Here is a 12,126-nt window from a genome sequence, read left to right on the forward strand (position 1 = left end):
TGTACAAATTCCCACGCGCAAAATTCCTACGCATGCTCGGAAACAATTCGACGCCTGCTCGGAAGCATTGAACTTAATTTTCTCGGCTCGTCGTGGTGTTGTACGTTGCCGCGTTCTTGACAGTCAAAAGTTCAGAGAACTTTTGTAGGACTGTTTGTATGCAAGCCAAGCTTGAGCGGAATTCTGTCGGAAAAACTATCCAATTTTTTTTCCGATGGAAAATCCACTCGTGTGTAAGGGACATAAGAACGTAATTTCCTGCTTCTTTTTGGTTACACAAGACAGCATGGAGACAGAAAGCAGCAGCCATGAAGCACACATGCTTTCATAAGCTTATTACAGCTTTATAACTATTTATTCTATTTCATATATTTTTACCCACACTGAACTGAACTATTATACTTTTTACATTGTATTTATGATGCCAACTGTGTGACAATAAACTCACATTTTGTTTTAAGTCAGTCTGACTATCAATGCTATTCATCCAGAAATGCCCTTGAGATACAAGAATATTAGATATTATTTTTATTCTTCAGATTGTGAAGCACACTGTGCGGGTTAATGACTAAACTTTTTTATTGAAATGGATTAGTGAGGGGTTAGAACCACTGTCAGGTTTGTTCTTTGTGTCTCCGGTGGGGGTATTTTCACTGCCACATTTTTGGTTCTCACCAAGACCAGAATTGATGGGAAATTTCCTCCAGGGCATAGACAGTTGACAGAAGTTTTGAACCCCTGTTCATTTTGAGTTACCATTAACCATCTTTTCCTATATACATGTGCTCCTGTTTTGGGTGTCTGTAAATTACCTATATGCAGAAGTATATTTTTCTTTAAAAAAATATCCAGGATAACAAACTTCATGATTGAAAATATCCCTTTCATCAGGGCTTGAAGTGCTAATTGGCAGGAACAAAAATGTATTAAGCTGCTGAAACCTGCTTTAGAAGAAGGAGAAATGTTTCTCAAAGCCACCAAACACCGTTAAGTCTGCCATTTTGTATTCCAAGCACTTTAAGCACTGAAAAGAGGGGTATTTGCAACATCCATAATGTGTTTGGTTGGTTTTTACCCTGAAATTTTATAATGAAATAAATATTTCTGGGCTCCATTGGTGTGATGGTTTTGTTTCTTCTTGCTCCTGGACCCTGCCTAGATTAGGAAACCACTTTACCAGCACCATTTTAATGGTGTTCACTATCTCATCTATTAGCTTTGGTGCTGATCAGTTGACTAGACCTTGGCAGCCCACAATGATATATTGTTATTTTTTTTCATTTGAGAAGCAAACTACTCATAGTTTTAACATTAGGCAATATTGCTGCTCTACCTTGGTTTTATTATAAAAATTGCAAAGGGATGTATGTAGGCATTAGTGAAACCTTTACAAACTACTTTCTTTATTAAAGGGAATTTATTTAGAAAAACTGAGTATGATCATTGTGTAAACACAGACTTTGAAGTTCTAAGTGTTATTTCTCTGTCATCCCAGAGAGGAATGAGAGCACCTTGACCTATTGAGATCTACACTACATGGTGAAAAGTCTCTAAACTCCTGACCATCACAGCTATATAAGCTTGTGGTACATCCCATTCCAAAACCATAGGCGTTAATATGGAGGTGATCTCCTTTGTGGCAATACCAGCCTCTACTCTTTTGGCAAAGCTTTCCACAAGATCTTGGAGTGTGTCTGTAAAAATGTGGTTCATTTATCGAACGAAAAAAATAGGGAGTTTTGGTAGTGATAATGGACAAGAACACCTGTTTTACATTCAGAATTAAAGTTCATCCCAAAAGTTTTTAGTTGGGTTGAGGTATGGGCTCCATGCAAGCTACTCAAGTTCCTCCACACCAAGCTGGTCATAGAATGTCTAGAACAGTGGTCCTCAACCTGGGGGTCGGGACCCCTTCAAGGGTTGAATTATGAATTGCCAGGGGTCACCGAATCCTGAGCTTTGCAGGCACCCAGCAGGCTGTCCCTGGAGCGTGTGCCCCCCTCCCCCCCCCAGCTGGGCTTTTCCCACTCAGCCACTTTGCAGCCTCCCATTCAGTTCATGGCATGGCTGGGGGCAGAGACTAGAGGTCAGCAGACTGGGGAGGAATGTGAAGTGGGAGGGGCTCAAGGAGACCCTATCTCCTGATTTCGGCATAGGTGTCACTGCTAGGAGACACTACAAAGTTGGAGACACAGTGAAGCCGGAGACAGTGAGTAATGCTACCTGTGATTATAGTTTACATGAAAAGTCCCCACTACAGTTCTCAGATCAGCAGATGACCTTGATCAAGAGCACCTAAGTTGGCTGATCAGAAGTCCCCCCAACATAGCCACTGGTCCCACCCCTTCTGCCAGCACTGCCACTCTTCCCAACTCCCTGCCAGCACTACCGCTCATCCCATTTCCCCCCCACCAAGGAGTAAGAGAAGGAATAAAAATAGAGAATACATGGAAGGGAGAGGGAAAGAGGGGGAGGAACAAAGAAAAAGGGAGAAAGAATAATAGAAAGAAGGAGAAAGATGGCTAAATAGAGAGATGGGGGGGAAAAAAATAAGAAATTAGGATAGAGAGAGATAAAAGGGAAAGAAAGGAGAACAAAGAGAGAGCGGTACATCCTAAAATTTACCATAAGATTTTATCAAGGAGTCATGGCACTAGAAAGGTTGAGAACCACTGGCCTAGAAAAAGCTGGCCTTGTGCAGAGGGGCACAGTCATGCCTGAACAGAAAAGAGCCTTCCCCTAATCTATCACCATAAGGTGGGAAGTGCATACCTGAACTCAATTTGTAGGAGCATCCACATGTTTTTGCCATATAGTGTACCTGCAGTGCATTGTAGGTGTTTGAATGATCTTTGTACTGACAATCTGTATTTATACCAATAATCATTCTGCTTATTGCAGGTTGGCCAAGAAGATGCAGGTCATTCACTCTACCAACTTCGAGATGCCCTCAACATCCCCAGCCAGACAGGTTTTACCCTGCCTTACTTTTTCCACGCTGGAGAGACTAGTAAGCAAGTGAGGGTGGGAAAGTATGATGTCAAAGTTCTCTTGTAGTCATAAAATGGATTATGGCACCCCCGCCTTTCCCCATGCTTATTTTTAAAAATATTCCTCTTATACATATCTTGAATCCAGCAGCCTTCTTGTCAGTCACATGGTATCTGGCAATTCTCTTCCTTCTTTTCCCTGCTTTAGCAGAAGGTGGTCTTAATCATTGTCCTTTGAGCCCAGGCTGGTAGAATAATGACCACCATGGCAAGTTGATGAAATCCTGGGCTCACAGGGATAGGGCTAAATTACAACTGTCATTTCCCCCAAAGAGGACTGCTGCATTTGGGGGAGAGGAGGTCAGAGTTGCAACGAGAGACACTTTTTAATTTTTTTAAGTTCCAGGATATTATTATTTTTTTTTCAAAACATATGTTAAAAAGTGGAATTTTGATTTAAAAACCGACCGCAGTCAAAACATTTTTCTCTAGCTTTAAATAGAGTGGGGAAGGATTAATATCTCTGTTATTTTTTTTACAGCTGTCTGTGCCATGGAGAGATTTTCCCTCCTTTCCTGCCTTTATTCCCTGTCATGTGACAGCACTGGTGCTTAGTGATTGGCCTAGTGTAGTCATATGGGGCAGGGAGACGCCTCAGTCCTATGTTAATGCTGATTAGAGTAGCTAGAGCTTATATAGCTCTTTCTTTCCTCCCTGTCAAGCAGAGGGGAAAGCAAAGGGTAGATAAGTATATGCAGCTGGGGCAGGGGACCTTAAATTGCTGGGGCAGAAAGTGATTTGGAGGCTCTACAGTGGGGAAACAGACTGCAACATTTTTCTTTCAGACAATAGGGAGGGAGGGATAAAACCTGTATCCAGTTATTATTAGACTTATGGCATTTTATCCCAGTGGCTACTACTGCCCTCCATTGCATCTGTTATAAAGACACACATTAATGCAGTTTTGTATTATTTAACACACTATTAAATATTTTTTTAAATACAGTGTAAGTAACTGAATTTGACTTGGTGTCAGTCTCTTGCAATCTCTGTACAGCAGGGCTGTAGTGTAAAAGGAAGAAACAGCACACGAAACCATACGTTTATGTGCTGACAAGAAGCATGCTGATAGGAGGGGAAAGCAGACTGGCAGACAGATGAGCTCATCATCCTGCTTCTCTTTTCACTGTCTAGTCATAGGCAGGGATCAGGCTCAAAGGAAGTGGGTTGAATGATGCTAGCTATCAGTCTGAGGACATCTAGTGGCAGTAAAAAAACTGTGGGGAAAATCTCTGGATTGAATCTGAACATGGTTTTTAAAGCTGAAAGCTAGTTTTGTTATTTTAGCTTTTAATGTGTTGTTCGTTTTTTTGTTTGTTATTTTTGGCTAAAGTTCTGCTTTAACCACTTCAATACCAGGCACTTAAACACCTTCCTGCCCAGACCAATTTTGAGCTTTCAGCACTGTCGCACTTTGAATGACAATTGCGCGGTCATGCTACACTGTACCCAAATGAAATTTTTATCACTTTTTTCCCACAAATAGAGCTTTCTTTTGGTGGTATTTGATCATCTCTGCAGTTTTTATTTTTTGTTAAACAAATAAAAAAATACCGAAAATTTTGAAAAAAAAAATGTTTTTTTTTGTTTCAGTTTCAAAACTTTGCAAATAAGTAAGTTTTCTCCTTCACTGATGGGCACTGATGGGGTTACACTGATGGGCAATGATAAGGCGGCACTGATGGGCACCGATGAGGTGGCACCAATGAAGTGGCACTGATGAGGTGGCATTGATGGACACCGATATGTGGCACTGATAGGCGGCACTGATGGGTGGTACTGATGGGCGACACGGATGGGCACTGATAGGTGGCACAAATTGGCACTGATAGCTGGCACGGATTGGCATGGATGGGCATGGATAGGTGGCACAGGTGGGCATGGGTTAGTCGGCACAGGTGGGCATGGGTAGGCGGCACAGGTGGGCATGAATGGGCACTGATAGGTGGCATGGATGGGCACTGATAGGCGGCACAGATGGGAACTGATAGGCGGCATTGTATTATAATATATTGTACTAATGGATGCCAATCAGTGCAAATCAATAATGCATGCCAATCAGTGATGCCCATTGTGGGCACTGATTGGCATCCATTATGGGCACTGATTGGCATCCATTGTGGCACTGACTGGAATCCCTGGTGGTCTAGGGTGGCATACCTTGTCCTGGGCATCCCTGGTGGCGTCCCTGGTGGTCCAGTGTGGGCATCCTCGGGGGGGGGGGGGCTGTGCTGATAATCAATCAGCACAGACCCCCCTGTCAGAGGAGCAGCCGATCGGCTCTCCTCTACTCGCGTCTGACAGATGCGAGTGAGGAAAAGCCGATCACCGGCTTTTCCTATTTACACTGTGATCAGCCGTGATTGGACACGGCTGATCACATGGTAAAGAGTCTCCGTCGGAGACTCTTTACCGAGATCGTAGTTGCCGGGTGTCAGACTGACACCCCGCAACAACGATCGCCGCGATGCGCGCCCCCGGGGGCGCACAGCGGCTCATAATCCTGATCACGTCATATGACGTCCGGTCAGGATTATGCAACCACTTTGCCACCGTCTATTTGTTATAGGGCGGGCGGCAAGTGGTTAACTTAACATATAAACTCCGAAATTCCTAATGCTTCGTACACACAATCGGAAATTCCGCTAGCAAAAGTCGGATGTGAGCTTTTGGTCAGAAATTCCGACTGTGTGTATGCTCCATCGGACTTTTGCTGGCAGAATTCCAGCCAGCAAAAGATTGAGAGCAGGTTCTCTATTTTTTGGTCGGAAAAAGTTCAGTTCGGAAATTCCGATCGCCTGTACCAATTCTGACGCACAAAGTTCCTATGTATGCTCGGAAAGAATTTGACGCATGCTCGGAAGCATTGAACTTCATTTTCTCGGCTCGTCGTAGTGTTGTACGCCACCGCGTTCTTGGCGGTCGAAAGTTCAGAGAACTTTTGTGTGACCATGTGTATGCAAGCCAAGCTTGAGTGGAATTCCGTCGGAAAAAACATCCAAGTCTTTTCCGTCGGAAAAAACATCCAAGTCTTTTCCGTCGGAAAAAACATCCAAGTCTTTTCCAACGGAAAATCCACTCATGTGTATGGGGCATTACCCTGAAGTTTGTCCATATTTTGACCCTAATCTTAGCATGACCCCTAAATACCCCTAGTTCAAATACTAACCCAAAAGTAACTCCCTTCAAATTCATATTTTTTGTCAAAATTATTGGGCCATCTTGCACCACAAAGCTCTCTGCCCCAGACATAAAAAGAAGCAAAGCTGAAACAAATTTATTGTAGACACAATGGGGGTTACTAAAGGCAAATCCACTTTGCACTACAAGTGCACAGCCAGTGCACTTGGAAGTGCAGTCACTGTAGATCTGAGGGGGACATTCAAGGAAAATAAAAAACAGCATTTTTGCTTGCACATGGTTGGATGACAAAATCTGCAGAGCTTCCCCTCAGATCTACAGCGATCTACAGCAACTGCACTTTCAAGTGCACTTTTAGTGCTCTTTTAAATGCACTTGTAGTGCAGAGTGGATTTGCTTTTAGTAACCCCAAAGCACATACAGTGCCTTTCATAAGCATTCACCCCCTTGCCATTTTTTGTGTTTTGTTGCCTCACAACCTGGAATTAACATGGATTGTTTGAGGATTTGCATAATTTAATTTACAGAACATGCCCACAACTTTGAAGATGTTTTTTATTTTTGGTTTTTATGAAGAAAACAACAAATAGGACAAAATAACAGAAAAATCTATGTGCATAACTATTCACCCCCTTAAAGGCAATACTTTGTAGAGCCACCTTTTGTGGCTATCACAGCTCCAAGTCACTTTGGATAAGTCTCTATGAGCTTGCCACTGGGATTGTTGCCCCTTCCCCCTTGCAAAACTGCCCCAGCTTCTTCAAGTTGCATGTTTTGCATGTTTTGCGCTTGCTGACCACAGATTTTCTATTGGATTGAGGTCTGGGGTTTGACTAGGCCATTCCAACACATTTACATGTTTCCTCTTAAACCACTCAAGTGTTGCTTTAGCAGTGTGTTTGGGGTCATTGTCCTGCTGGCAGGTGAACCACCATCCTAGCCTCAAATCACACACAGACTGGTACAGGTTTTGCTCAAGAATATCCCTGTATTTAGCACCATCCATCCTTCCCTCATCTCTGACCAGTTTCCCAGTTCCGACTGCTGAAAAACATCCCCTCAGCATGATGCTGCCACCACCATTTTTCACTGTGGGGATGGTGTTCTTTGGGTGATGTGATGTGTTGGTTTTGCACCAGATATAGCGTTTTCTTTGATGGCCAAAAAGTTTAATTTTAATCCCCTTTAGACCAGAGCACCTTACTCCATACTTTTTGGGAATCTCCCACATGCCGTTTTGCAAACTCAAAATGTGGCATTTTGTTTTTTGCTGAAAGTAATGGCTTTCTTCTGGCCACTTTGCCATAAAGCCCAAACTCTATGGAGTGTATGGCTTATTGTTGTCCTATTTTCAGATACTCCAGTCTCTGCTGTGGAACTCTGCAGCTCCTCCAGGGTTACCTTAGGTCTCTATGCTGCCTCTCTGATTAATGCCCACCTTGCCCAGTCCATGAGTTTTGGTGTGTGGCCGTCTCTTGGCAGGTTTGCTGTTGTGCCATGTTCTTTCCATTTGGTTATGATAGATTTGATGGTGCTCCTAGGGCTCCTCAAAGATTTGTATATTTTTTTATAACCTAACCCTGACTTGTACTTCTCAACAACATTGTCCCTTACTTGTTTGGAGAGTTCGTTGGTCTTCAATGCAGTGTTTGATTAGTGGTGCCTCTTGCTTAGGTGTTGCAGCCTCTGGGGCCTTTCAAAAAGATGTGCATATGTAGTGACAGATCATGTAACACTTAGATTGCACACAGATGGACATAATTTCACTAATATATGTGACTTCTGAAGGTAATTGGTTGCATCAGAGATTTTTATGGGCTTCATAGCAAAGGGGGTGAATACATACGCACATGCCAATTATCAGTTTTTTATTGCTGAAAAATAGTTTTATGTACTGTATATAGTATTCTAATTTTACTTCACCAACTTAGACTATTGTGTTCTGATCCATCACATATAATTCAGATTTAAAAAACATTGAACTAAAGGCTGTAATGTAACAAAATTGGTAAAAAGCCAAGGGGGATGAATACTTTTACAAGGCACTATAGATTTTATCATGTGTGTTTTTCAGAAATATGATCTATATCTGGTTTTCAATCATCACTCTAATTTTTTTGCAGGCTGGCTAGGCATGGATGTGGACCAGAATCTCATGGATGCCCTGCTGCTGAACACATCGAGAATTGGGCATGGGTATGCCCTCCTAAAACATCCAGTCGCCCGAGAGATGTCACTAAAGATGAATGTCCCCCTTGAAATCTGTCCCATCTCCAACCAGGTAGTTAATTGTAAGGATAAAAGTACTGTTGTTGGATATCCTCTTTTTCCTCCCTCCTGCTGCACTGCAGAGCAATCAGTATCTGCTCCCCTCACCCCTGCGTGGTCCCCTCCCCTGAAGTGCTGCTGGCTTCCCTCCTCTCCCGACGGCTGTACTGCTATGTTGTCACCTCTTGTGCCTCTCCCTGCAGCGCTATTGGTTTCTCCTCCTTTATCTCCCTCCTGCTGCGCTGCAGAGGGATCGGTATCTTCTCCCCCACCCCCCCTTGTGTGCCCCACTCCCCTGCAGTGCTGCTGGCTTTCCTCCTCTCCTCTCCCACCGGCAGCTGCTGCAGACACATGGAGGGGTGTGGGGGGGGGGGGGGGGGCGATAAATGTGTCCTATTTAACTTTTCCTGAATGAACACAGGGAACAATCGTTACTGATCGCTCCCGTGTCTATTCATCACCGTAGCATAGTAAACTGAGTTTACTATGCTTCAGTTTGTGAATGAACAGGAAGCCTCGGAGCGCACTCTGAAGAGAAGTCAGCATTTGGTTCGCTCTTCAAAGAGCATCCGTCGCTTTTCATAGCAAGAAGTCTTCATTTACAAAGCGGCAAGTCCAGCCAGGACAGCCCCCTGCTTTAAGCCTGCACTAGTGCAGAGCAGTGCTATTCACCTTAATCAATCTTTTTCGAGGGAAGTAACATTTCTGCCATGGCTGTGAAGCATAGAATCGCATCTGTGGCATTTTAGCGAAAATATAATTTGATATTTTCAGAGGGGGAGCTCTGTCAGGTAGGCTGTACAGGGCCCTGTGACTTCTAACAGCAGCCCTGCTTAAAGATGTTCGGTAGAGTTGAGGTCAGGGCTCTGTGCAGGCTACTCAAGTTCCCCCACACCAAACTGGTCAAAATGTGTCTTTGTGGGCCTGGCTTTGTGCGCAGAGGTACAATCCTGCTGGAACAAAACTTGATAATTTAGAGGAGTGTCTACATGCCTTTAATCATATAGCATACATCTTTCCCCTCATCACTTTCCTTTATCTGATTTAATTTCTCCTTCAGGTCCTTCTCTTGGTGTCCGACCTTCGCAACCACCCAGCAGCTGCCCTTCTGGCTGATGGCCACCCATTGGTCATAAGCTCCGATGACCCATGTATGTTTGGATCCCAAGGATTGTCATATGACTTCTATGAGGCGTTCATGGGGTTTGGGGGGATGGAGGCTGATCTGAAGACTCTCAAACAACTGGCACTGAACTCAATCACGTAAGGAAAACATGTTAACTGCCTATCTGTTTTTAAGTTATGTGAAAGAACATAAAATAATGAAGCTAACTGGGTCATTTTTGGCATATGATCAGGTCCAGAATAGTTGATAGGAGCTTTTATACCCCACAGGAGACATTTAAGTCTTAAAACCTTGTCTTTTGCCAAAATTGGTACATTTCACTGAAATCCCTCAATTTTTTTTAGGTACTTTCGGGGGAATAATGACTCTCAGTTCCTAGTGGAGGGTCGTGTGACATTTACCTACTAATAGGTATTGGACTTTTTCACCATCCTCCTAAATGCAATGGAAAGGTATTCAAAGGGCACTGCCAGGTTTTAATCAGTGCTTCACTGTCCCACATCCAAGTGTTACTAATAGCTGCCATAGGGCGACCACTCCCAGGGGGCACAGACACTACAGATCATCTGCCTTCCCAACCCATGGTTGACCGCTCAAACCAAGAGGTAATTGACCCTTTCAACTTTCTTGGGAGAACTTACTCTACTCCCGGCCCCCAATTACCTTCAGGCACTCCGGTTTCAGTTTCTTTTCAGTAACCTTCCAGGTTCCCATCACTCCAGCAGATTTGCATAGCCACCACCCAAACCTTGGTCACGTCAGGATAGTAGCACAGCGCCTCCACTGGATCACTGATAAGAACAGATTTTATTTTTTTCTATTCGGAACAAGACTTAAATGTACTAATAACATTTCTGCCATGGTACAAACGAAAAGTACAATCTCATCTTCATCATTTATTTATTATTATTTATTTATACAAAATCTTTATTAAAAAAAAAAGAATCAACATCTTTTCAACATCCTCCTAATCTCACTCCCTATCTAACACACTCTGCACTTAAAGACGTACTAAGACATGAAAAAAAACTCCTAAACTACAAAGACTACAGACATTAGTCTCCAATCTACCTACTTACATTTATTCCTTTGAATGAAAAAACAAAGGGTAAGAGACGCAATCACCTCCCAAAACTCAACATTCACCAACTTAATAACAATTACAACCTAAACCCCCCTTCCCTATAAACAATCAAATTAAATTCACATTTACAACATGCACTACCATTTGCCTCCTACTTGCACACCTACACTATCCAACCATTCCTCGACCCACACCTATCTTCACAAAATTATTACAACTCCTCCTCTACCAGATTCTCCAACTCTTATCTTCCCCCATCTCCTTTACATCAAACAGAAATGCCTTATGCAATTTCGTTTATATCATTCGGCAGCACCACCCAACTTCCAATTCTTCCTTCCTAACAACCAATTGGTTTCTCGCATCCCACAAAGCCTCCTTTAGAATACAACTAAATATCCAGCCTAGGCACTTACCTTCCATGTTTCCTAGTCCAATATTTGTTAGTAAACCTAAATATGTAAGCTTACAACCACAAATCTTATACATAAACATATCAAAAACAAATCTAACTTTCTTTGCATAGGCAAAATCTCAAAATATGTGTTGCACATTTTCTACATCTCCACACCCATCCCTTGGGCCCTTGGGCTTCTATCAGATCTTACAATGTCCCTTCCTTTCAGGAACTCTTTTGTGGATAGCCCATTCTGCAAAGCTAACCATGCAACATCATGTTGTCTATTTGACATCTCTTCTATGCCCAAAGCACTCCAAACACTTACGGCCTCCACTGACCTCAAACCTCTGATATTGCAAACTATATCATCTTTGTACATTAACCTCCTTACCTTCATTTTATCCCCTCCGTCCAACCCCAATGCAACCAAACAATACTCCATTCCAATTTTTTCCAGCTTTTTGTAGTGCATGGACAAGAAAAAGGAAACTGGTTTCCCCAACTGCACTTTCCTCCACCTCTATCTTCTAAACAACCATCCTCCCATATAACAAATCATATTTGATGTCCTTCCATCTACCATCTCTAATCTGAAATCCATTAGCCAAAAGTACATATCTACGAATTTAACTAAATCCGGAAAATCCAGACCACCCAATCCACATGGCTTCTTAACTATCTCCCTCGAGATTCGCTCCATTTTTGTTCCCCATGGGAAACTGTACATAGCTTTATTGGTTCTCATTGCCCACACCTTTGCCATTGGTAACACTATTGCAGTATAAATTGCAGTATAAAGTATTAAAGGAAAAATAACGGCCTTCAAAACCAAAATTTTACCTCTCAAGGACAGATCTCGAGTTCATCATAAGTAACCTTACCTTTTTACTGTTCTTTCAAAAGTAAGTCCCTAAACTTTCATATCTTTCTTTACTTCCAGGTTGTCTTTTCGGATTTGCACCTCTACACCAAGATTATTATATAAGCTATTTTTTTTCTAGTTAATATTCTTTTTGGAAACCATACAGTAGATATCTGTCACTAAACCAATCCTATT

General features: G+C 42.7%; 1 protein-coding gene across 2 annotated transcripts in view; it reads left to right on the forward strand.

Annotated features, from left to right (window-relative positions):
* Positions 1-12,126, forward strand: part of ADA2 (adenosine deaminase 2) — a 79,998-nt gene that overhangs the window by 50,855 nt on the left and 17,017 nt on the right. For both annotated transcript variants that reach the window (XM_077468870.1, XM_077468871.1), the window contains exons 7-9: positions 2,902-3,010; positions 8,315-8,472; positions 9,520-9,722. In XM_077468870.1, coding sequence (XP_077324996.1) covers positions 2,902-3,010; positions 8,315-8,472; positions 9,520-9,722 — 470 coding nt within the window. The remainder of the gene's footprint in view (positions 1-2,901; positions 3,011-8,314; positions 8,473-9,519; positions 9,723-12,126) is intronic.

This window comes from Lithobates pipiens, unplaced genomic scaffold (assembly GCF_037356315.1).
Source record: "Lithobates pipiens isolate NorthernLeopardFrog02 unplaced genomic scaffold, aLitPip1_a1.2 Scaffold_8, whole genome shotgun sequence".
NCBI lineage: Eukaryota > Metazoa > Chordata > Amphibia > Anura > Ranidae > Lithobates > Lithobates pipiens.